Source organism: Fringilla coelebs (assembly GCF_963513975.1).
Source record: "Fringilla coelebs genome assembly, chromosome: 7".
Lineage (NCBI taxonomy): Eukaryota > Metazoa > Chordata > Aves > Passeriformes > Fringillidae > Fringilla > Fringilla coelebs.
Window position 1 is genome coordinate 3,692,169 of NC_140035.1, and position 24,266 is coordinate 3,716,434.

At 39.6% G+C, this 24,266-nt stretch overlaps 1 protein-coding gene across 2 annotated transcripts in view; it reads left to right on the plus strand.

Moving 5' to 3' along the window:
• The window catches only part of GTDC1 (glycosyltransferase like domain containing 1), a 170,621-nt gene that overhangs the window by 131,040 nt on the left and 15,315 nt on the right, over positions 1–24,266 (plus strand). For both annotated transcript variants that reach the window (XM_084209205.1, XM_084209206.1), the window contains 2 exons: positions 4,207–4,557; positions 21,744–21,853. In XM_084209205.1, the coding sequence (XP_084065331.1) occupies positions 4,207–4,557; positions 21,744–21,853 (461 nt within the window). The remainder of the gene's footprint in view (positions 1–4,206; positions 4,558–21,743; positions 21,854–24,266) is intronic.

The window sequence follows — 24,266 nt, forward strand, 5'->3', positions numbered from 1 at the left end:
GACAGCTTCAATAAACCCTAATATCAAATTCCCTGAATATTGGGGATCTTCTTTCAGGCTTTTAGTTTTGAATTCTAGTCCAGCTTCAGGACACCTGACCACACTCAGCAACATTTTTTTTTTTTTGCTGTAGGGCAAAATGTGACAGTAGTTGAAGAGAAAAAAAAAAAAAAAAAAAAAAAGAAAAAAAATTAAAAATTAACTAATTCTTGTAATTTCTTGCAATCTTTTGAGAAGTAGCTAAATAGAAACAGCATCAGTTTTATTGTGATCAACTGATTCATAATATTAGAGATAAAATATAAATGTATGATTTTATATATTAATGAGCATATACTAATGGTGTTGCTGTCTGTTCCATTTTGGCATCCAAAAATCTGATTTTTTAAATTTTTTTTTTTTTTACTTTATTTCTTAGAATAGAATCAGTAAAATTCTTGAGTTTTGAAAAAACAACTTTGGTGTTTCTACAGTGCTTGGTCAGTAATAGGTATGCATGGCTTGGAGCAGCCTGGTCTGGTGGAAGGCATCCCTGCCCATGGCAGGAGGGTTGGAATGAGATAATCCTACACTACCTTCCCATTCCAGAATTCTATTATTTTTTAAAATTTTAAATTGCAATATTAAAAAAAAAAATCCATTGCACTTTCAGAACTCTTAGTTTGCACCCAAATGTAACTACATTTACAGAAGGGCCAATTTTTATTGCTTTTAAAAAAAAATTATTTATTTATTCCATCCGTCCTTGCAGTCTCTTGAGGCAGTTGTGTAATTTGGTCTAACCTAAACCAGCACTCCAGTTCATCTTTCTAATGTGGTTTCTATTCATCGAGCAGTGACATCATGGCCCTTCCATCCTTTTTTTTTGTTGTTGTTTTTAATAAAATGGTGCACAAAGTGACTCTTGGTGCCATGGAAAAGAAACCAATCCCCATAAATAACTTTTCATTAGGGCAAATAAAGTGCAGTGAATAAACACATAGGGTGGAACATGGCAACATATCACAAAAAAAGAAATGTGTGTGGGAAAAACACATTTCTGCTTCAAGGAAAAGTACATGGATTTCTTCAGAGCAGGGTTTTGTGGCATAAATGAAAAGAAAATATATAATATATAGGTTGTGAGTTAAAGAATCTGTTACTTGCAGTAGCAAATATTTAGATTGAAACTCTGAATATCAGGATATTGAATTTTTATTACATATGAACTTAGTTTAATATTTAACCCATCTTTTTAACTGAACATCTAGACCCAGTATGCAAAAAGGGAACGTTTTCAAGGCTTACTCTTTGTAGAACCTTCATAAAGTTTTAAAATTGACTTTTCAATGTGTTGGAGACCCTCAAAAATTTGAATAAATAAAAGAAATTTGAAGACAAGTTGCCATTCTAAAATTAGATATCTAAGTTCTCACTGTTTGTTCTGAACTTTCAGTTCAGAAACAGTGAACTGCTTAGTGTTTAAATATATATGAGTTATGCATAAAAGTAAAACATTTTCCATGTTTTTTTAAATATAAGGGACAGTACCTTTTGGAATCTGTTGAAAGTGTTAATATTTGTAAGCTTTGATGATAATTCTTTTTCTGGAAAGTTTCACATGTTCAAGAGTTCATTACAAGTTAGTAATAATAATAAAATGCTGCTCCCATATTTAAAATAGAATGTTGTGGCATTTTTCTTGCGTGACTGGTGTGTTTTGTAGCTAAGATTGAGAAAAATTGGGTGTCCTTCTCAAAAATGCAATCCCACTTCTCTGCTGTGGTAGCTCTCTAGGTGGTTTTATAGAATCATGGAGTAGTTTGGGTTAGAAAAGACTTTAAAGATAATTTCATTCCACCCCCTGCCATGGGCAGGGACACCTTCCACTATCCCAGGTTGCTCCAAGCCCTGTCCTATCTGGCCTTGGCACTTCCAGGGATCCAGGGGCAGCCACAGCTTCTCTGGGTGCCTTGTGTAGTGTTTCACCACCTTCATGATAAAAAATACAAAAATGTAAAACATTCTTTTTTATCGCTAGTCTTTCAAGCCTGTTTCTGCTCCTGCTCCAGCCTTGTTTCTCTATAACCATCATGGTGATGTAGAAATCCTGCAAGTTCTTGATGTTTTAAATGACTGAGATCTAGGCAAGTACTGGATGGAGAGATACCTCTGGAAGGTGGCAGAAAAGAAGAATTATTGTGAGTCTGGAGGAGCAAAAATGTGCTGGAGAAAACGTAAACACAAAAAATGCACTAACTAGACATTGTCTTTTCCCAGCATGCTTCTGGGAAATGCACAAGAACAGGTTTAGATGACTTTGTGTTGTTATTAGTTTATTTTCAGGTCATTTATTTAAGTGTCATAAAGAACATTAGCTGGTGGTTAGGGACTCCAATATCCATTATATCATTCCAATCATGTGGACAAGTTTATACTACACATGATTTACAACGGTCTTTCTGCCATAGAAATTGTTCTGCTCAGGTACAAGGTTTTATTCGTGGTTGTATTTAGCAAAATCCAAGTGGCTGAGCACAGAGACGTCTTCCAATCAAAGTCCAAAAATTAATGCCTTTCCACGAACACCATGGATTGCAGCAAGAGCTGTTTATGGCTCTCTGCCTACATCTTTTATCATGTCTCCACTGTTGTTAGTAAAATATACAGAACTACTTTATGCCAAAACAATGGAAGTTAATGCAGATAACTTGTTCCAAAGTTAACCATCAAATAAATCTCTCTCTCTTTTTTTTTTTCTTTCAAACTGTTAAGTGAAATGGTGTTCTAAAACTTTAAAAAATTGTCAAGATGATGAATACTGTGTGTGTAATACAAGTAAATACCATGGAATTGATTGCACACACATGTCTTAAATAAAAGATATTAAAGAGTATATTCCAGAGAGAAATCGGTGGAGTTTTATCTAATATTATTAGGAATTCTGCAATGACAGGTCAGATTTATAAGGGTTGAAAACTAAGGAGGAAACCTGTTCAGAAACAGAAATGGTGCAGTGAGTGGATGGTTGGCCAGGAGATTAAAGACAGGCAGGGGGATAGAGCCTGCCTAGGTAGCCTGACCTCTCACACCTCAAGCAATTTGTCTCAACAGCAGTAATTTTTCAAAATATCTTAGTTAAATTTGGGTTGGTAAATCAGTCCTTTCAATGCAGTCACAGCTTGGTAGTTTAGGAAAAATCCTTTAACCTGTTTCTGCTTCAGCTTTTCCCATGTGTAAATATTTAAAAGTACATCCTGACGGGGCTGTGTCTGTGCTTTGGAGGAGCCACCAGCAGCCAGTGTTAGGTCTGTGACCAGGGGCTGAGGAATTGGGATTGTGCAGCCTGGAGAAGAGAAGGCTCCAGGGAGACCTCAGTGCCCCTTCCAGTGCCTAAAGGGGCTGCAGGAGAACTGGACAGGGACTTTGAACCAGGGATGGAGGGTCAGGACAAGGGGGAATGGCTTTAACTGGCAGAGGACAGTTAGATGGGGCATTGGAAGGAATTTTTCCCCTGTGAGTGTGGTGAGGTCCTGGCAGAGGTTGCCCAGAGCAGCTATGGCTCACCCATCCCTGGAAGTGTCCAAGGCCAGGTTGGACAGGGCTTGGAGTAACCTGGGATAGTGGAAGGTGTCCCTGACTGTGGCAGGGAGCTTGGAATGAGATGGTTTTCCAGGCCCCCTTCCAACCCAAACCATTCCTTGATTGTAGGATTCTGTGTATGGAATTCAGCCATACCAAATTTGTAGTTCTAAACTCAGAGAATGTGTTGCTATTCCTCGTGAGAAGAGGTCGACTCTCACCCAGCTCCATCCTCCTTTCAGATAGTTGTAAAGAACAAGAGGGCCTCTACGACTAGGATAAAGGATTGCTGCCAATCTTAGAAGTAATACCGGCAAAAATTCCAAAACTTTCCTGGCAGAGTTGCCCTCTTTCTTCCAGAGGTGTTTGCATTATTTTATTTTAGCAGGTAAATAGTTTTATTCTCCCTTTTGATGCATGTGTCATTAGGGAATGCATGGCTTTATTTCACAGGTGCCATATTCACTAAAATAAAGCATATCTTCCTGAATTCATGTTGTTGTTTAGATGGATGTAAAATATCAACCATATTTTACCTTCTAATGTGCTATTACTTAATTAGTTGTCAGGTGAAACTTTTTTCTAGCAGAAACACAATACAGATATTTTTTTGGTTTTTTGTTTGTTTGTTCTTTTTCCTTCCAGGTTCATGCCAGAGCATAAACTTGCCCGTTTGGAAAAGGTAATTGGTGTTAAAAGGAATGGAGATGCTTATCAGTCAGAGGGGCTGCCTGGCCAGCAGGAGAGCAGAGCTGTAATGAAAACCAGTGATGCACATCCTGAGTCTGGACTTTGTGAGCCCCAGCCTGGGCTCTGCACCACACAGCACGAGGGGCTGCCCTCCCCAGCAGCAGCCCCAGTCCAGGCTGAAGCAGCAGAAAGTACAAATCCTTGTCAAGGGGAAGATAAGCAACGTCTGACTTTTAACCTCTCTAATATCTTGAGTGGACTGGACTATCAGCAAAGACCTCTGCACATTGCCTGGCCTCACAGGTGGTAAGTGAACAAACCCAAACGCTGTGCCTTCAAAAGATTTATGGGTTTGGGTTGATCCTTTTTCTGTGACTTCTGCCCAGCATAAAATGATTTCCTAAACACTGCACACACACGTGGAGGAAAGACCCATCACTAACATCTGATTATTGGGAATAATTTGTTGAATATGCACGTTCAGTAACGCTGACCAGACATTCAAGCAGCGCTGTCAGTGATTCTTTTCTCCCAAGAAAAAGATATCCCTGCTACTACAACACTGAGCATTATTCTGGTAACTCTCTTTTCCTATCAAGCAAACCACAGATGACAATTAATATCGAACATTATTTGAATTATCTTAATTACTTTAATGCAAGTGATTAAGTGTCAAGATACATGGTGACACCGGACAGCTGATGTTAACCCACTGTCTGCAGTTTAGAAATACCCTTTCAGTGTTACATAAATAGAAAGCCTGTTTGAGTGTATTAACAGGGAAACAGTATTTTTCCAACTGCTAAACACAAATACCTGATCTCTGAATCTTCTCAGAAGGGACGAAAATCTACCATGCCACATAATCGCTAAAAACATATAAACTTTAGCTTGACTCCTACATAAATTAGGATTTAAAGAGGTAAAATGTCCTGATAATCTTCCGGTATTGGGCACGAACATTTTAATCTAGTTTTTATTCCTCGCAGTTTGTTTAATCTGCATGTGGCCTGATTAGAGTTCACTTCATCCACAGATTATAGTCTGTTTATTGCAGAGATGCTGGGTCGATCAGTAGGTCAGATTTTCCGAGAGCAACTGTTTTCAGGTGAAGCAATAAGTACAGCGCACCGACAGGGCAAATCGCCTTTGCAGGGGATTTGACTTCCAGCACATTAAAACTCCAGAAGCTCTCCCAGATGATCTGCAGCATCTGGTACCTAAAGGGATTTTCATCTTTGACTCTAAATGTCTGAACATAAAATTTAGGGATTGGAAGTTGATGTGGAATCTGTCTTTGGATTTGTTTAATCAACTTCACACTTCCGACACAGCCTTTCTTGGGGAGCCACATTTATTTTTAATCATGTTTCCCTGCTAATGCCGAAATACTCTGTGTTCTCATAGGTTATTTTAAAATTTAGTGCATGGAGAGGAGAACTACAACATGTTTTCATTTGGTGTGGAAAGTGTATGAAGCTTAGTGTCATTTTTATTTTTTTGAAGAATTTTATCCCCCTGAGCTGCAGACCGCATTTTTAAAATGCATATTTTTAAGATAGCCACTCATAAAAAGTTTTATGATGCTGAGCTGTTTTTTTTCCTTTTCTTTTTTTTTTAATGTTAACCTGAATTGTTCCAAATGTTGCATTCAAAAAGAGCAAAGGAAAAGAAAATATTTTCCATTTTATTCAGTAGTTTGCATAAACCAGCACAAAGCTAAGTAATAAAATCAACAATATTAAATTGAATAATTCCTTCTCTTTCTGTGTATATTTTTGCTTTAATTTAATTTAATTGCCTAAAGTTAGTTGCTTAAAGAGATGCAGCATTGTGTTCAAGCACATACTTATTGTTAAAGCTAAATTATTTTTAATTTGGAGAAGAGAGAAAAAAAAGGCCGCATCAGCAAGAGCAAATGCCAAAATATAAAAGTAACACATTCATCCTTACGGGTAATATAGTAGAACATTGGAAACTTGGAGGTTGCCAGACACACAGCTAACATTAGGGCTAATTTTGAAAATCTAGCGTGCAGTCAATTTTACTGATGCCTGGGGACATACAAGGTAGAAGCTGACAAGAGAACTAATTTTGTTTGGGTTATTTACTGCTATGCATCATCCATGGGTTCCCGCCTGACACGCAGCTATATGAAGGGGAATATTATCACACACTAAAAATTTATGTTGACATTCGATATTTGTTCAATATGTCAGCAGTATTACTTTCATAATCAAAAGAGTAAGAAAAAGAGAAAAGAAAAGCACTTTATGCTCATATAGATATATCTTTTTAATAACAGTCTATAAGGTTAATATAGTTTACCTTTGAGAGTATACAATGAAAACAAGCAGGGTTAGCAGGGAAAATGACAGAAAGCATCAACCCGAGCTGTTTGTTTGCCATTACCTAAGCGAGCCATGTCAGCTCTCTGGCCCGCGTCTGATAGCTATTTGTTGTACAGAGAGCACAGCATAAAAAAAAAAAAAGAAAAAAAGAAAAAAAAAAAAGAGGGGAGAAAAAAATATCAAACTCTTAATACTATTGTGTGCCCATAACCATCTGTCACTGCTAGCCTGGAGATGAGAGGAAGATTACGAGGAATAAACACTGAGCCGCCGAGCATTGGTAAAGCCTTCGGGCAAAAAACTCTTGTGGGGACATCAAAGACATTCTAATTCCGAGGCAGTCAAGGATTACAGTGTGTAACCTGTGCTGACAACAGATAAATGACTGGCAATATTGTGCCAGAGCTGTTGGGTCCTGCATGGAGTACTGATGATGATGATGATGATGATGTTATCTTGCAGAATGGACTCTGCTGGGATAATTTTATGATAAAACACTTTTTTCAAATGCCACTGGGTCCAGGCAGGCATTTACTAGCTACGGGGGCAGCAATCAGTTTCTTCAAAATTTACTGTTCTAAGCCCATTAGAGTTCCAGCGCAGCAAGGCTCTCGATGGAAATCGAAAGCGCCTGCCTTCATCTGAGGATGCTGCATGCAAATCTTCCAGGCTGAACTCCTACCCTTTAGTGTTAGGATGCTTTAGCAACTGGTTTATGTAAATTCACTCATCAAAAGGGACGGTTTGTTTTTAATTGATGAATATGAATTAGAAAATTAAGACACTGGGCTAGCATTTACTGAGCAGATGAGCATCCTCAGCCTGCAGCCCAGGCACAGGTGAAAACAAGGGGCTGGAGCAGCCCCTTTGCCAGGCAGAGTAGCCAAAAATAAGCACTCATTGCCTTTTTAGAGGCAAAGGCATTGCATGCCTTATTCAGGCATCAGCAGTTAAAAGCATCCCCTTCTTGGGCCTAGCTGAGGCTCTCCGTAAAGAGCACTAATTTTAGCCAAGTGTTGTAATGTGTGAGGGGGTTTTTGTGTGTCAAACATTGGCAGTGGGATCCTGCTTGCCTTCCAGCACCAAGCGCTCGCAGATATTGTCCTGTACAATAATGCTTAATGGCCATTGTCTACCATGATGGTTTACATGTGGTTTTCATTTTGGGTGTGGAAAAAAAAAATCAAGTAGGAAAGGAAGATTTTTTTTTTGTGTGTGTGTTCCTGTGTTCCCCCTTCACCTAACACAAAAGACCTTTGGCTAAATAACCTTTGTGAAGCTGTGCTGCTGTTAGAGAAAGCATCTCTAACTGAAGTGATGGTGACCTCATCGTGCTGGGGCATGGCAGGGACAGCCAACACCCTGAAATATGGCATTAGCCCCAGCACTTCTTCCACTGCCCACTTGGAACCACATCCAAATCCAAGGTGCCATTCTGTGGCAGACATGTTGTCACTTTGAAGTGGTATTAAAATGTCTGTGTATGAGATGAGGTGCTCTGATGCACCCCTGCCTGTCCTCTCCATCCCTCTGGAGCCCGAGCCTGACAAGGATTGCAGTGTGCCACCTCTGCCCACAGCAGATTAATAACTGACAGCATTGTAGCAGAGTCACAAGGCTCTCCACAGAGTAATTTGTTTTCTCCTTCATCACCAGGCCTTAATGTTTTCTTATGAACACCTATAGCAATGCCCTGCTAGCAGGAATGACTTAGGCCAAGGATGTGGATAAAAGGCAAGGATGGGTTTCTGAGCTGACAAGGCCTGCGCCAAGGAATTACTCTTCCCTTTGTGTAAAGAGAGCAAAATTCTGGTGATTAATGGACAAACTTCCAACATTTGATCAGAACTTTGTGGTGTCCCACAGGTTTCCATTGTGGTGTGATAAAATGTCTGTTTAAAAATGTCTGTGTCCAACTGTAGGTTGGAAAATATTCCTAAGGTCACTGATTCCAGCCATAAATCATCATGTCCAACCATGCTGGACATGCTGGAGTGAGTCCAGAGGAGACCATAAGGATGCTTAGGGGGATTGAACATGTCTACTGTGAGGAAGGGCTGAGGGAATTTGGATTGTTCAGCCTGAAGAAGAGAAGGCTTCAGGCAGACCTTAGAGCCCTTCCAGTAGCCAGCAGGGCTCCAAGGGAGCTGGAGAGGGGCTTTGAGCAAGGGCATGGAGTGACAGGATGAGAGGGAATGGCTTCACACGGGCAGAGAGCAGGGTTAGATGGGAGAAATTGTTCCCTGTGAGGGTGGTGAGGCCCTGGCACAGGCTGCCCAGGGAAGCTGTGGCTGCCCCATGCCTAGAATTGTCCAAGGCCAGGCTGGATGGGGCTTGGATAGTGGAAGGTGTCCCTGCTCATGACAGGGAGCTTGGAACAAGATGGTTTTTAATGTCCCTTCCAACCCAAACCATTCCCTGATTCTCTGATACTTGATGAAGGATGAGTGTATTAGGAAGATGACAGGTACCAGTGGGCCATAATCCTTGTCTCTCCTCCAAAACTACCCCACCAGCATTTATACATCCATTATTTCCTCTCATTCACCCAAACCTTATGTTTTTACTTTTTCCCTGTGTGTTCTGTATCATCTGACCAGTTAAAGATTTGATAAGAGAAAGTTGTCAGAAATCAATTCTTCTTCCCCTAATTGCATGGGTGTGATAAAAGATCACACAGGGAATCTGCAAGAATTTGCACACAGATGCAAACAAATAGATGCTGTCAGTTCACATGGGAGATCAGATAAGGCCATTATCTCATGTCAAACCTACCCGTGTGTGACAAGATTGGGGGGAAGGATATGGGCAGGAGATACGGGAGCAGAAGGAACAGTGGTGGAACTCATGATGAGTAAATTCAGAAGGAAAAAAACCCCAAATCTAGATTGCAAAAACTATCTGAAGATTTCTGGTGTAAGGGAAACCGGTGTGTTCAGAGATAGTTCTGTGCCCAGTTATCTGGTTTTAATGTAGAGTATAGTGAAGAAATGAGTGCACGGAGGACAGGCTGTGCTGTACCAACATGGGGCTGCCCAATGGGAGCTCCTGGTCCTCTTCACTCAGGAGCAAGTGCTTGGAAAGGGCTTGTCCCAGATGGGGACAAGAAGGAAGTGTTGTGCCTTCTGTGGTGGGGCAGCTCTTCATCAGTGGGGCAGCTCTTCATCAGTGAGCCAAGCACAAGTCCTTTGCAGGCTGCGAGGGAGAGGAGCCTGGAAACAGATTTTTAATAGTATTTTGTATTTATTTTATACATATATATATTATATATGTTATAGTATATCATTAATATATAGCATATTATATATATGTCTAATAAAAACACGCATATTGAGTAGTAACTCGTTCCTTTTGGCAGGACAAAACAAGATTTGTGTAGTCAATGTTTGAACTCTCAGTTGAAAACTGTTTCCTATAGGGACACTTGAGAATACAGTGACTTGTATTTTCCTCATGATGTTAAATATTTTGGGCCAAATCTTATCCCATCAAGATGCAGGTGTGGCAAGACAGCAAAACAGGAAAGAAATCCATCTAGAAATCACATTTGAGTACCCAGAGATGTCATTAGGCTCAACAGGCATCCTGAAATTGTGAATAGCCTGCAGAGAACAAGAAGATGTGGTGAATAAATAGGGCAGACTGAAGACAAAGGCTTTAAATACAAGTGTTTGTACAGTGTTAACTGGAAGGTACCAGATAGGATAAAAAGCCCACAGGATGTAAAAATAACAAATTCAAAATGGGAACTTTTTAGCAGCATCTAAGGAAAGAAATCCAGTACTCCTAAGGAAAACAGCACTCACTGGAGCAGTGACACTGATGGCACGTGGTGGATGAACCTCTGCCATGAACATGAGGAGACGTTCATGTAGAAGTTGATACCTTTTCCTCTTCCACATGTGAAAATAATCTAACTTCACATTCATGCAAGCTGGGATAAAGTTTGGGACCAGATACTATAGTCACAGAATGATTTAGGTTGGAAAAGACCTCTTGAGGATCCTGGAGTCCAGCCAGTCGCCCAGTGCTGCCTAGCCCTCCACTAGCCCATGTTCCCTGGTGCCAGATCCACATGGCTTTTAAATCCTTCCAGGGATGGTGACTCAAACAAATAACAAATAAGAAAGTGAATGAAATAATTTGAGAAACTCAACCTTAAATGGAAAGACAGCTTGGAAGTGCCCATTCTTTGGCTGTTCATTCAGTGATGCCTAATCTTGAAATGTCTTCCTGCAGCAAGGGAATTTGAGGCACTGAGCCCTTCCAGTGGAAGATGTGTCATTCCTTGATCACTATTTTAAGAGCTTGTAGAAAAGTCCAGCATGTGCTGAAGGTGTGAAAGTTCTGCTATAGTGGAAATCTCAGCATCAATTTCTCCCTCCTTCTTACAGTGTGTTTTCTCAAAAGGCTATAGGCAGATTATAGTCCAGAGGAACAAACATCTCTAATTTTAATACTGGCAAAAAATGATGCTCTGTGTTACTTTTGCATTCTTCTGCTGAGAAGCCAGATAGAATTCTGAGTAGTTTGTTGTGTTTATAGAGCAGGCAAAGCCTCAGGTAAGTGTTCCAAGAGCAGTAGCAGGGCTTGTGAGCATCTCCTAATTTCCTTCCTACCTGCCCTCTGATTGAGATGTGGGTAACTGGAGACTCAGAAATACCATCTTGTAGTCACAAACTAAACAAAAGACTACAGTTTTGAAAATTTTAAGACAATCACTTCATGCTGAGATAGAATGGCAGGAAGTGAGGGTTGTGATATTCACCTGTGAGGCTCTGAGACACAGCAAGAGGAAACAGCCTCAAGTTGTGCCAGGGAGGATTAGGAAAAAAAATCCTCACCCAAAGGGTTGTCAAGCTCTGGCAGAGGCTGCCCAGGGCAGTGGTGGAATCCCCATCCCTGGAGGGATTTAAAAGCTGTGTGAGTGTGGCGCTTGGGGACATGGGTTAGTGATGGTTTTGACAGTGCTGGGGGAACAGTTGGACTCTATGACTTTTGAGGGCTTTTCAGACCTAAATGATTCTGTGAATCCCTGACCTTTTAGCTTTCCCAAAAAATTGTGTGTTTGCCCATCTTACAGAAAGATCCACAGAGGACAGTGAAGGTGTTTGGGTTTGAGTGGTGTTTTTTTCTCCCCTGATTTAAATTGCCTGGGCTCCTGATTAATCATTGAAGTAACATTTGCTCCATTGGCATCAGCAGTGTATGAAAGGAGAGGGGAACTATCTCAGAAATACAAGGAGCTGAGATATTTTGTGATCTCTTCCCACTCAAATGTATCCTTCAAATCTCATTCCCTCAGTCGAGGGAAATAATTTCAGTTACCCTGGTCACAGTAGAAAGCAGCCCTCTTTTTGAATGCCTTTTTTCATTAATGTAGATATGTTTCTGAGATGAGAAACGATGTTTCTTCTAATTACGGTTACATGTAGTTAATTTCCTTTTTTTAAAAGCTCAGTGTGAAAGCCAGTTTCCTTTAAAAAGGGAGGGGGAAAGAAAAAAGTGATACAGCTGATGTTCCTGTTGCCTTAGCAACAGATTTATTTATTAGGGTCTGAAATGACATGAGTTAATATACCACATACCTGCTGATCGGCAAACTCTCCTATTTCAGCTCCAGTTGACAATTAAGTCCTGGACAGCTACAGCCAGGGGTTAATGTTACTCATTAGGAGAACTAGGTCATTACTGGGAAATCAAGGCACTTAAGGCAGCATGGATAAAATACAAAATTCAACATCTCAAGGAGTGAGGGTTTTTATGTTAATTAACCTTATTTTCCTTTCATTAAAAAAAAAAAATCTTTCATATATGCATATGACAGTGGATCAATTAATTGGGAAAGGGAAAAAAAAAGAAGTAAGCTGTAGTTTACTTTCCTCTCCTAGTTGTCTTCATTTCCTTTGGAAGGGTTTCATTATTTTATGGAAAATTCTTATGTCTATATGATGAGTAAAAAGGGTATTAAAATTAAGAAGGGAATCATCATGGAAATCAGCTTTACCACAAGGGAATGAGCAAATAAAAGCCTTGGAAATGAAAATAAATAAGCTTTGCTAATACCTCACCTAAGGAGCAGAATATAAGCCCATCAGAGCTTGGAGATATTTAGAGGTACTTCTTTGCTTCTTTATTAAGCAGTTACATAGTTATTTGACCTTCAGAAACCGAAACTTTAGAGAACTAATTCAAGTTGTTGGCAAATATTCTATTTACAGGAAGCTGATCAGTGGCGTAGCCAACAGTAACTACTGTAGTTAGTAATTGGCTTCTGATTTCCAGGAAAATTAAATATATTCTCTGAAAGTTTTATTAAGATATCTGAGTGGGAGTTTTAACTTGATAAGTCATAAGTGATTTAATAAGGCTCTCCTGAAAGCCTTTATTTACTAACTTTAAGCAGGCTTCATTTTGATACTGGAGAACTTAATAGCTGAAAAAAGAATAGTATTAAAATTAAACTTATTTTTTTACTCACTGCTTCCCCAAATACGCTTGGTTCTTTCACTTCTACTAAGCACTCTGCTTTCTTTTCTGTATTTAAGCTCTGTGGTCCAGTTTTGCTTCTTATTGTGTTTAGACTAATTTTCACACAGATAAATTTTCCTTCAAGTCCAGGTTGGATTGGGTTTGGAACAACATGGTCTTGTGGAAGGTGTCCCTGACCATGGCAGGGGTGCTGGGAGAAGATGAGCTTTAAAGTCCCTTCCCACCCAAACCATTCCATGATTCTGTGATGCTGTGATTCCCTCTGTGCTATCCAGATGCTCACAAAGCAGCCACTTCTGTGCCATCCTCCAGAGCCTGTTAGAATAAACGCTTTAGCCACGGTTGAAAGACTGATTTTGAGTTAATGTAAAACCACAACTGCATCACCTGGACAGCTGAAGAATATTTAGGCTTGGAACAGATGCACCACAGATTGTCCTAACAGCTCCAGTAAGCTTGGCTCTCCCTTTTCCCAGGATGGGAAATTCATTTTATGGTGGATTTTTTTTTCATCCTGTATAGTTGTGAAACCCAAGTCTTTGGGCAGAAGCACATGTAAACAGGTGGGACTGAGGAGTCCTCTCAAGGCTTTTCCACCTATGCCTCTCAAAGCAATCCTTTTCTACTGCATTCACCCAATATTTTGGGTGAATGGAGGAGAAATCTAAGGTTTTGGCCTTTCAAACCTCATCCTTCTGGTTTTGCCAGGCTCAGTTCCCTGGGCATCTCCTCACACACAGTCTTGTGCAGCAAATTTGCATCTGACTCTTCTCTAGTTCCTCAGCCTCTCTCTTTCTCCATCCCTATCTCTGCAAGGAATCTTCTACAACATATCCAAGATACTGTTTGCACTTTTACTAGGTAATGTTGTGTTTGTGCTTTTCTTTCATCTTGTTCTTCATATGTTGTGGAAAACTTTGGCCAGGATTTTTCTAGGTTATAGTCCAAGATAAGTCTCAGATTTGGGAAACATCATAGGCAAGGACACAAGAGGTTTTGTAATACAAAGTCCCCAACAAATTTAGCAGATGGTGCCACCAGCCCCCTTTGTAAGTCACAGCACCCCAGACCAAAGTATGGGAATAACCTTCAAGAGACAAAAATCAAATATTTCATAAGCAAATGATCTAATATTCCTCCCTATTTTCACCAGTAATAGGAGGGTTATATTTCTTCAATCAAAGCTGTTTTTAATTAGTTTCCTCTTCTTACCACACTACAACTGTTCAAGTCCCTTCTTTTTGCCTTCTTCTCTACCCTGCTCTCCCTTTTTTCCACATTTCCATGTTTTTTTCCCCCTCTCTCTGTCCTCTAATTGCTGTTCTTTCTCGGCTGTGTTTGTGCAAACCTGACTCAGTGCACTGAGTTGATTCCTCATTCTGAAAGCAGTGAGATTTGGAGTTACTTTAATCTTGTTGAATAATGAGTTTCAAGCCTTGGTGCCAAGAAAGTTCCTGGTTGGAAGCTTCTTCCTTGGAGATCCCAAAAGGATGAGTTATCTCGGGTACCTGAGCTAATTCCCCTCGGGGTATTACTCAGTAAAGAGCAGGATGTACTTTTTGACCCAAGCAGGGCATCTGGTGGAGTTTTAAGTAGCTGTAGCTTGGTTGTGTGAATCCATGATGGAAATCAGAGAGAGGCCACAGGGTCTTGTATGGTGGGATCGCCATTTCCAGGAAAATCTGTAACAATGTAATTTTTATGTAGTACTTTATGTACAAATTTATACTTATGTACATTTTCTGTTCTATCAAGGAACTACTTTAGTAGACTGTTGTCCACTTATTACCATATTCAGAACCATCTTATGATTGCTATGACATGACTTTTTAACCTTATTTTATCGTTGAATTGCAGTAGGATATGTTGTGTGTGGTTATCAGGGCTGTCAGGGTCACTCAGATAATTTATGACCTCCAAACAACAGGAAAACCTTTTGTTCTGTTACCTTTGGCATACCAAAGGAAGTTAGCTTTATTTTATTTTATTTTCTTAAAATAAACTCTTTGGGGTAGTCCATAGCACTTACAGGGTTTTGTTGCATATTGAAATAAAGTGTTCTGGGTTTTTTTATAATCTGAATCCTCTACTTGGGAACAGCCAGACTGGCCAAGCTGGACTAAAAGAAATGAAAGGCACTGGAATGAAAGTGCATTGATTTTTGCACCAAGGTAACTGAGACCAAATGATGGTCTTTGTCTTCAAAGCTTAATCTCCCTTTAGGAAATAAGCAGGAGGCTCCATGACTGATGCTGATCCTGAGATTTCTTTGGTTAGGGGACGTGCAATATTTTATTTTGAGTTTTTTCTTCATGAGTTGTGAGGGAGGAAGAAGAATCTAAACAATAAACTCCCAAGGTTCTTTCTTGTTCCTTTTTTTATGAATCTCTTGTAGATAACAGGAGATAGGAGAAAATGCTTTTCCAGCGTAAAGCAAAATGCCACCCATTTTTCTCAGGCCAGCAATTTGAACAAATCAGAGGGTAAAATACACACTCCTCACTGTAAATACGTCATGGGCTCTAATAGAAAATAAAACACTGCATTTGCCAGTACTGTTTGGCTGCTTTTTGCCTCTCCAGTGCCATTTTTTAATTCCTTGGCTTGCAGAGGTGTTCTGAAAGCACATGCAAGGATCAGGACCTTTTTTTGCTTGTAGGACCTACAAATTGCCAGCTAAAATTTATTCTGTAGGGTCCTTTTTCATGCAGAAATATTTTCTTCTACTTGACTCCATTTTCTGTGAACTGAGGGGGTATTAAATATTGTGGTAACTTTTGATGCTGATGATGCCAGACAATGTTTAGAGGCACAATTACAGCAAAGACATTTTGTAGAGCAGATCAGCTGAAAAAGAAAACTCACTGGACTTAACTACATATTTGCAGTCTACCTCAACCTCATCTTGGAAATGTAAAAAGATGGAAAAATACTGTGATAAATTGAATAAATGGAAAGCAATTAACTTTTCCTTCATGTTTGCATTTTCATAGTTATTTCTTTTTTTCCTGTTTCTTTTCTAATTGTGCTTTCCTGGCAGTAACATTTCCTTTTTTGCATTTATCATGAGTATTGTTACCAGAATTTGGTATTAGAATTTTAATTTTTTTGTTCCCTTTTTTTCCTCTCATAATCTTAACATAGAAAATGTATATTAAAGTCATTTGATTTAGGAAAGTCTTCTGTCCTCTGTGAAAATAATTACTGGAATGCATTACATTTCATGTATTGAATGGGCTTGTAACATGAGTCCTCTTCTTTAAGGAGAATATTATTCTACAAAAGTATTTACTGACTGTGATTCTCACCATATTTCTGTAAATGAAAGCTCCTCTAAGACCGTATCTTGCAGATGGGGAAACCTGGGCAGAGCTGTCTTGTGGGAAATCAGTGTCAGGAAAAGACCAGAATTCTGTAATTCTCTGTTTTGAAGGCCAGGTTTATCTTTTATGGCCACACTTTTACTTTCTAACATTATTTCATTATAATAAACCTGTATTCAGATATTTCTGAGCTCAAGATTTCATGTGAAATATCAAAGTGTAATACAGTAAATAGTATAATGAAGGGGGAAAATCCATGATATTGTTCTTTAGATTCAGTTTGGATGAAGTGGAACCTTGGTTTTAGTTCTGTAGGATGTGTGTAGGTCTTCTATTTACCCTGCATTTATCCTTTCCCTCCCTGTGTTTGGATATGCCATACTGTTTTAGTATGGCACCAGGAATATTTTTTTTTTCCACCAGGAATATTTTTTTTCATCTTCTTGTGTTTTTCTTACACTGTGATTTGCTTTGCCCAGAGTACCTCTGCCTTATTTGATGCCAGACTTGGTCCTCATTACTTCACTTTCCCAAAACAAAAGGGTCAGTGTCATCCATGTCAAGGTCTGTGTCTTGGAAACCTCATTTCCTTTATTTTTAATTATTGATTCTGTGCTGATGGACTTGCCCAGCCCCTCACACGTTCCCTGTGCTCTGCTCCAGCCATGCTGGCTGCTGTCCCCTGTCCCTTTCTTTTCTCCCAGGATGTCTCTTGGCTCACCAGTCCTTGATCTCCATGATTGCTGCCCAGCTTCATCAATAATGAATGATTCTTCAGTGGCCTATTTTATCAGCTATTTTATAGCATTCATTGTAGTCAGGCAGAAATCCATTTCGACCTCTTGCTAGATGTCCTAACAAATTTTTAAAAATATAAAATGAAAGTCTTGCTTCAACTTCTGAGGATTTTGTGCCATTTCCCGCCTTTGCCCATCTGACATCAAAGTGATTTTGGGGAATGGGGAGGCAGAAGGAGCTGCAGCCACTGTGAACTCCTTGGGTTTAAGGCACTGTACAAAGTGAAATACAAATTGTGCACAATTTGGGATTCTCACTCGCTGAAAATCTGCCATGCTAAATGTCCTAAGATGAAAATCAACCCTTTTGCTATGGCTTTTGTTACCCTTTCAGAATGTGTAGCACCTTAATGGTGGGACTCCATGGTCTTCAAAAGTCCTTTCCAGCCAAATGATTCTGTCATTCACAGAGATGCCACCACAGGGCTATGGCTTTCACAAGCTTTACATGGCATTTATGGAATATTTTCTCAAATATTAAGACTTTTTCCCCTGGTTTTGCACTTTTAAAAAAACTGATAAATGCATTAATCCCAGATTTTAATATATGTTTTTAATAGACTGCATTTAAGCAGTCCCTTTGAGCAAGTCCTTCTGCTTTTCCACAACTCTTCCATTTCCTAATTGCATTGCTAGTTGTGCCTTCCTCCAAATCCTAAATAACTGTGATTATCACCATGTAGGAAAAGTTTACATATTCTTAAAAAAATTAAACTAAAGTCAGAGAGGACCATATGGGTTTCTTACTGAATTTCACCCAAATTCAAGAGATGAATATTCATTGAAAAATGTAAAGGGCCAAGTTCTGCTATTTCATTTTTTTTCCTGTTTTTTAATAATGTGTTTCACATCACTGGTTAGGGATGACAATAACTCCAGTTTAGGTGGTCTCCATGTACTTTCCTTCCAGTCCTAGCAATAGGTAAGGCTCAAGGGCTCAGGCTGAATTCCCAAAATCCCCAAAGAGCAGAAGAGTGTTTTGGAGAATGTTGCCATTGATTGTATAGAGGAGCATCATCATAGTGCTATGAGGTTGCTTTTTAAAATTACTTTAGGCTGAAAAGTGGGATGTCAAGTCATCAATTAATCCTGACAGCATCCTTCTGTGGTGAAAAAATAATATTGTCACACCCATTTTGTGGCAGAAAATCTAAGGCAGAGACAATAATGGAGGCTCAGTAGCGGTGGTGCGGCTCCCACCACATTCCTGTTCCCTGTTCAAGGACGCTTCTCAAAGTTTTAGATCAGATTACAAAGGGAAGTCACTAAATCAGGACGAACCCTGGGCCATATTTCCCTAGCCAGATCACTAAACCTCAGCCAGTTCCTAAGAGAGACTTCAGATGTCTCTCTTAAATTGTGGGTTAGAGTCAATAATAAAAACTCCTGGATAACAATGAGAGCTGTGTGGTACTTGAACATGGAGATTGAATGTCTCCAAGTCAGGGCTCTCAAATCTGAGCATAGGTGTGGTGTCTGTGCCTGTTTTGTGGCATTACAGCTGTAGTTCGGTCATTCTGATGTTTTCATGCTCTTAGGATGAAATTTAGAGCATCTTCATACCATGCCTAGTTCTTATTTTTCCTTTACCAGATGCATATCAAATCAAGTGAAAATACAAAAGCATTTCAAATACCTCAACTAAACAACAAAGCCAGACCGTGGAGTCACATGATATTGATTTTTCCCCAAACATAATATCTTAAAAGAGAAGTTTGCATTTTAATATCAGGCTTTTATACTGTTTTGCAGTTCTTCTTCAGGAAATGGAGTATATATAATTAATACTGTTTAATAAAGCTCAAAAATGCAACAGATGCAGCCAAAAGTGCACATCATTTTGAGCAGATCTTTACAGAACAGACATTCCATATTGTGTTCATCTTTTTCCACGATCACTGCTATGGCAATCTGGTGTGTTTAGCAGTTGTTGCTGAGTAAGGCAGACTGGATTGTATATGATTTTTTCCATGTCAGCCAAGAAACCGTGCTCTCTCCTTTTTGTTGCAGAGAAGAGTTGGTCTTGTGCTATTTATTTGTTTCTACCAGGAGCAGTTAATGCCTTCAGTATTCTGCAAGAATAATAATACACTGCAGTCTGTAGGTGCATGGGCCAGGAGGTTTCTGGAGGTCTTAACTGAAAATAAAATGCTTGTGGTGTGGAGAAGTCACAGGAACTGATAAAGTCACTTAAGATGAGCTCCCAAACAGAAAAGCTACAAGATTCACAAAATGTGTCATTAAAATCTGGGAGTGTCACCTAAAAGGGAAACATTTTATACTGGGGGATGGAAGGAGGATCACCTACAGCAGAAAACCCGCAAGAGAGGCTCCAGTGCAGAGGAAACGTTTTCCCTTTCAGCATTCCTTCTGGGTGCCAAATTTTCCTTCTGTTCTTCCCCACCTATTAAACAAAGCTGCAACTTCCAATTCCTATCAGTTTTCCTAAATATGTGCAGCTTATGTGGCTTCGCTGAGCTGTAAGGCTCCGTGTTCTCCTGCCAGCTCCTTGACAATGTGGCTCCAACAGCATCCTCCACTTTTGGCTGCCTCTGGGACCCCTGGTCTCTTCTGGAAAGCGAGAGGGAAAGCATATCCATTGCTGGAAGGACTTTTTGTGACTGCAAAGCTGATAGCGGGGCTGTGAAGAGCTTGGAAGGATCCCTGTCAGCGTCGTGGCTGTCGAGTCTGTCGGCTCCGCGCGCGGGGACGCGCCGGTCCGCCGGCATGAGCTGAGCCAGGGTGGGCTCGTGGCAACGCTCACAAAGCACACACAAAAACCTGTCCAGGGGAAACTGAGGCTCAGGGGGAATTCTGTCTTGAATCACAGCAACTCCCAGCATCGTAGAAGTTCTCCTTGCAAGCATGCAGAATGGAGATGCTCTCTTCCAGCCAAATCTGAATCCACGCGATCCCGCGTTGGCTCTCGGAGCTGGGCATTTGGAGGGAACTCAGTACTGGCAAAAGTGTCTGCACAGAAGTTACCTACCAGAAACAGGTGGCTCTTTTCAGCATGAGGATGCAGCAAACTAATAGTCAAAGATCTGGGATCTTTGCAGTTGGGATAAATCCACCCTGCAAAGTGCTTGCATCCACTTGGGTTGCTGGAATTGCCGTGGAAACTCCTGGTTCACAGATGTGAAACAAATTACAAGGCTTATGCCGTTGCATTCCTCCTTATTATTGGGAACAAAACAAATTGGGGGGATGGAGGACTTCTTAAAGTTATTATTGTCTGGCTTTATTTAAAAAAAAATGTGTCTAATTCTAAAAAGTCCACAATTCCTGGAGGTTTCTCAGCCTAGGGAAGTCACATTAATTATAAGATTAATTTATTTTAATTTCCTAAAACAAAAATATTGACTGAATGAGAAATTAACATGTGTAGAACTGCAGATGCCATTTGGCTTCAGATTTCCTGAATGATATAATTATTAATCTTTCATATACTAGTGTGAGAGACCTACAGATTTCATTCTACAAAATTACTCTGTGAAGAAAGACACTAGGACAGCTGAGATATAGATTTTTCCCTTAATACAGGAAGGAAAACAGTGGAATTTTCTAAATAATAAATAAAACAAAAATATTTTAAAGGCATATGGTGCACATCTGTATTATTGAAATACAATAATTTAAAGCAGAGCAATTAAATGCAAGATATAATATTCACCTTAGAGTGAGGAAATTATCTCATTCCATTTTTAATATAACTTAAGGAATTTGGAAATTTTAAATCATTTGTGATACCTTTTGAACCTTTCATTCTGTGCTAGTAGAGAAGATAGGTTGGAAAATTGGGGGTTAATTTATTTTTAGATAACCAAACTTGCATTTCATGTCATTGAGTGTCAGACCCATACAAAGCTTTAATATTCTCTTCAACTGAAATTATAAATAAGTACAAGTTTCTTATATTCTGTTTTAATTTCCAGTTAACTCCTTAAAAATCTAAAGGTAGAAAATGCCTCGTGGTAGTTTATTCCTTTCTTTACCTAAAGCACTGAAGGGATCTAAAGCTTTTAATGAGTACAGCATGAATTCCTAAAATTGCAGTTTGAGAAATCCTGTAGGTTTAGGAGAAGTTTTTATCTTTTTTACAGGTTACAGTTTTAATCTGTTTCTCCTGAAAAAAAGAAAAAAAGAAAAAAAGAATTGTAATGGAAGTCATATACTTATTTTTGGATAGGGAAAAAAACCCCAAACCCTTTTTTTTTCTGCCCATTTTTTAAATTGATTTTGTTTTCAGGTAGGTGCTCAGTCCTTCTCACTTTCAAGCTCATAATTTGAAGAGTAAATGGATTGTTTGAGGACAGGGAAGAGATAGAGAAGAAACTGAGTTTTGACCCCAAGTGCTGCATTGAGGAAAATGTTCAGCCATACAGGAGAAGCAAAGAGGGGAATTATTTGAATAAATTTAGTCCTCAAAAGTACAATTTTAGAGGAATAGTGTTCTGATAAATAAAAAACCTCCCATGATTTCACAACTAAATGTAGGCAATGCTGCGATAAATTCTGTTTGTTTTAAGGGAACATGACAAAGATCCTGAAACTTTCTTTAAAGTCCTGATGAAGCTGAAAGAGCAAGATCTGCCTTTCCATGTGTCTGTCCTTGGAGAGACTTTCAGTGAAATTCCAGGTACCTTTCCTTTATTCTTTACTTTAAAGTTAACATAAAGTAGATACTTACAGAAGTAATTTTCATTTTTGTATTTTTTTATCTTAAAGAATCTGCTTAGAATTTTCCTAGTTGTGAAACTAAATAATATTGATACATTGTAAAATTAAAATTATGAAAGACAGTAAGCATTTTTTTATTTTTCTTGGCAGGGCAAGACCTTAATTATGACTTGTGGTTCAGTAACACTTCTGTATTTATTTAAACAGAGAGATAGGTGTGGGTGATTGGATGGTTCAGATAGGAAGCAAAATCTTTCAGGTCAAGGTCACTCATATGAAATCCAGACTGAGATTTTAGCAGGTGAAAACACTTAGTTCCCTCTCAAATGTGAGGTTAAGGACTGCTGTGGAGAGCTTCTGGTTTGTATCTGGCATGAAAGTGATCATTAATCTTTAATATTTTTATACCAATCTTTTGGACAGTCCTTCCGTTTCTTGACTTCTGCAGAACCACAACTCAGTGAACATTTTCACCTGTCTGGAAAATAAATAGATTTTATTCAGGCACACGGTTTTGTGTCTGAGATATTATGACGATGAAGAGAATAATCAAGTCCTGTCCTGGGTGCACTTGTAATAAATTAAACCTTTAAAAAATGTACAGTAATGACAGGCGAGTGTCAAAATATCCGATGTTTTAGCTCGTATGTGTTTTCCAAAGTGTAGACTTGCATCCCTCAGCCTCATCAGTCTGTAAAAATAGACTGGGGATTAGTTTATTTGTCAGTTCTGTCATATCTGTTGCCTGCTGGACTGGTGATATTTCAATTGGTTTACTTTTGATTTTGCCATTTTTAAGACACCAAGAAGTTGCTCTGATCCAAATAACTTTTGGGTCCCCAACTGAGACACAGCTGTGTTGCAAAAAGAGGCAATAATTCAGTAGCAGGAAATTCTTCGTGTTTTCTGTCCACTTCCTTTTCAGACAGTTTTCTGAAAGCCTGTTCTTCCAGGCAAGCCTTATCACAGATCCCAAGGCAACGTTGCTTTCCAGACTGAGCACACCAGATTTCTTAGAAGGAGAAATTTCTAAGGAATATGTGACAGATAGGAATATACGATGGTGCGCTGCGGGAACAGATTCTATTGACACTCATTTTGGATGTTGTTACATATCTCATTTGTGGCTTCAGTACTTATGAATAATGTAGATCATCCTAAATTTATGCCAGTATATCAAATCTATATGCCGCACCTCTTGTCTTGTCAATTCATTCATCCTCGTGTATAAATAGAGTCTATAGAAGGGGCAGCGTGGTGGAATGTGTCTCATCACCATGGATCTGATAGGGTCATACTCACACAAATGACATATGCAGGTCATTGCTAACAAGCACCAATAAAACCTGTTGCACATATTTTATTGAAAATCTAGTTAGGAGGGTTTTTGCAGGTTCTTTTTGTTTGTTTTGGTTTTTTTTAATAAATTGTTGGCACTGCGTTTCCATTCCCTCCAATTATGGGACCAAATTCCCTCTTTATTATAAATGTCATGTTTACGGTTATTGGTGACAGAAAAAGTGGATTACATGTTTCATAATTCGGCAACCATTCATGTGGTTGAAACACCCATTTTTCAGTAGCTTGCTGCTTCGAAGCACTCAGCAAATATCCAGCAGGAAGTTAGGAAATCTGTACTTTTCAGTGCTTCTAAAGCTTGGCTTTAGACTCTAAAGGAGTGGAGTTACAACGTAAGAATTTAGACAAATGTGCTCTGGAGGGGCAGATCCTCCCCAAGAGAAGAGAGTGAGGAGCTCCATGACTGGCTCTTGTTTGGGATTTGTCAGCAGGGAGGAGGGATGGCTGGCAGTGTCCCAGTGGTAACCAGAAGTTGCTCCTTATGAGTGGAGTTGTTGTGTCTGTCTCATCTTTGTTCATCACTCACATCATCTGAGCACCCTTTCAGTTGGAGATTGCAGGCCATTCCCTTTTGTTGGTGCTCTTCTGCCCTGGGGTGTGAGCTGCACTTTCCATGTGTGTTTATGGTCCATCAGATTTTGGCTAGATAGTGATAGCAGGTAGTGTGTGGGAGAGGCCATCACAGATATCTGAGCACAGTAGCAAGAACCAGCATCTCCATCCTTACCCTAATGCTGCCCCAAGCAACCTGCTGTCCTCCAGCCATCCCAGCCATCCTCATTCCTCTTCCACCTCCACCTCCGAGCTCTGGAACACTCAGACATTCCTCAGAACCTTAACTGTACTCCCTCCAGCTTTTTTACCACCCCTCCATCCAGTCTGCTTGTTTCCACCCTGGCTGCCAGCACATCTTCAGTCTTTCCTGTACTCTCCATCTGGTTCCTTTCTGTGTTGCTTCTTCCTTTCCCAGCCCAGTGCTCCAGTCCTTTCTTCCAGACATCCTGAAAGCACCC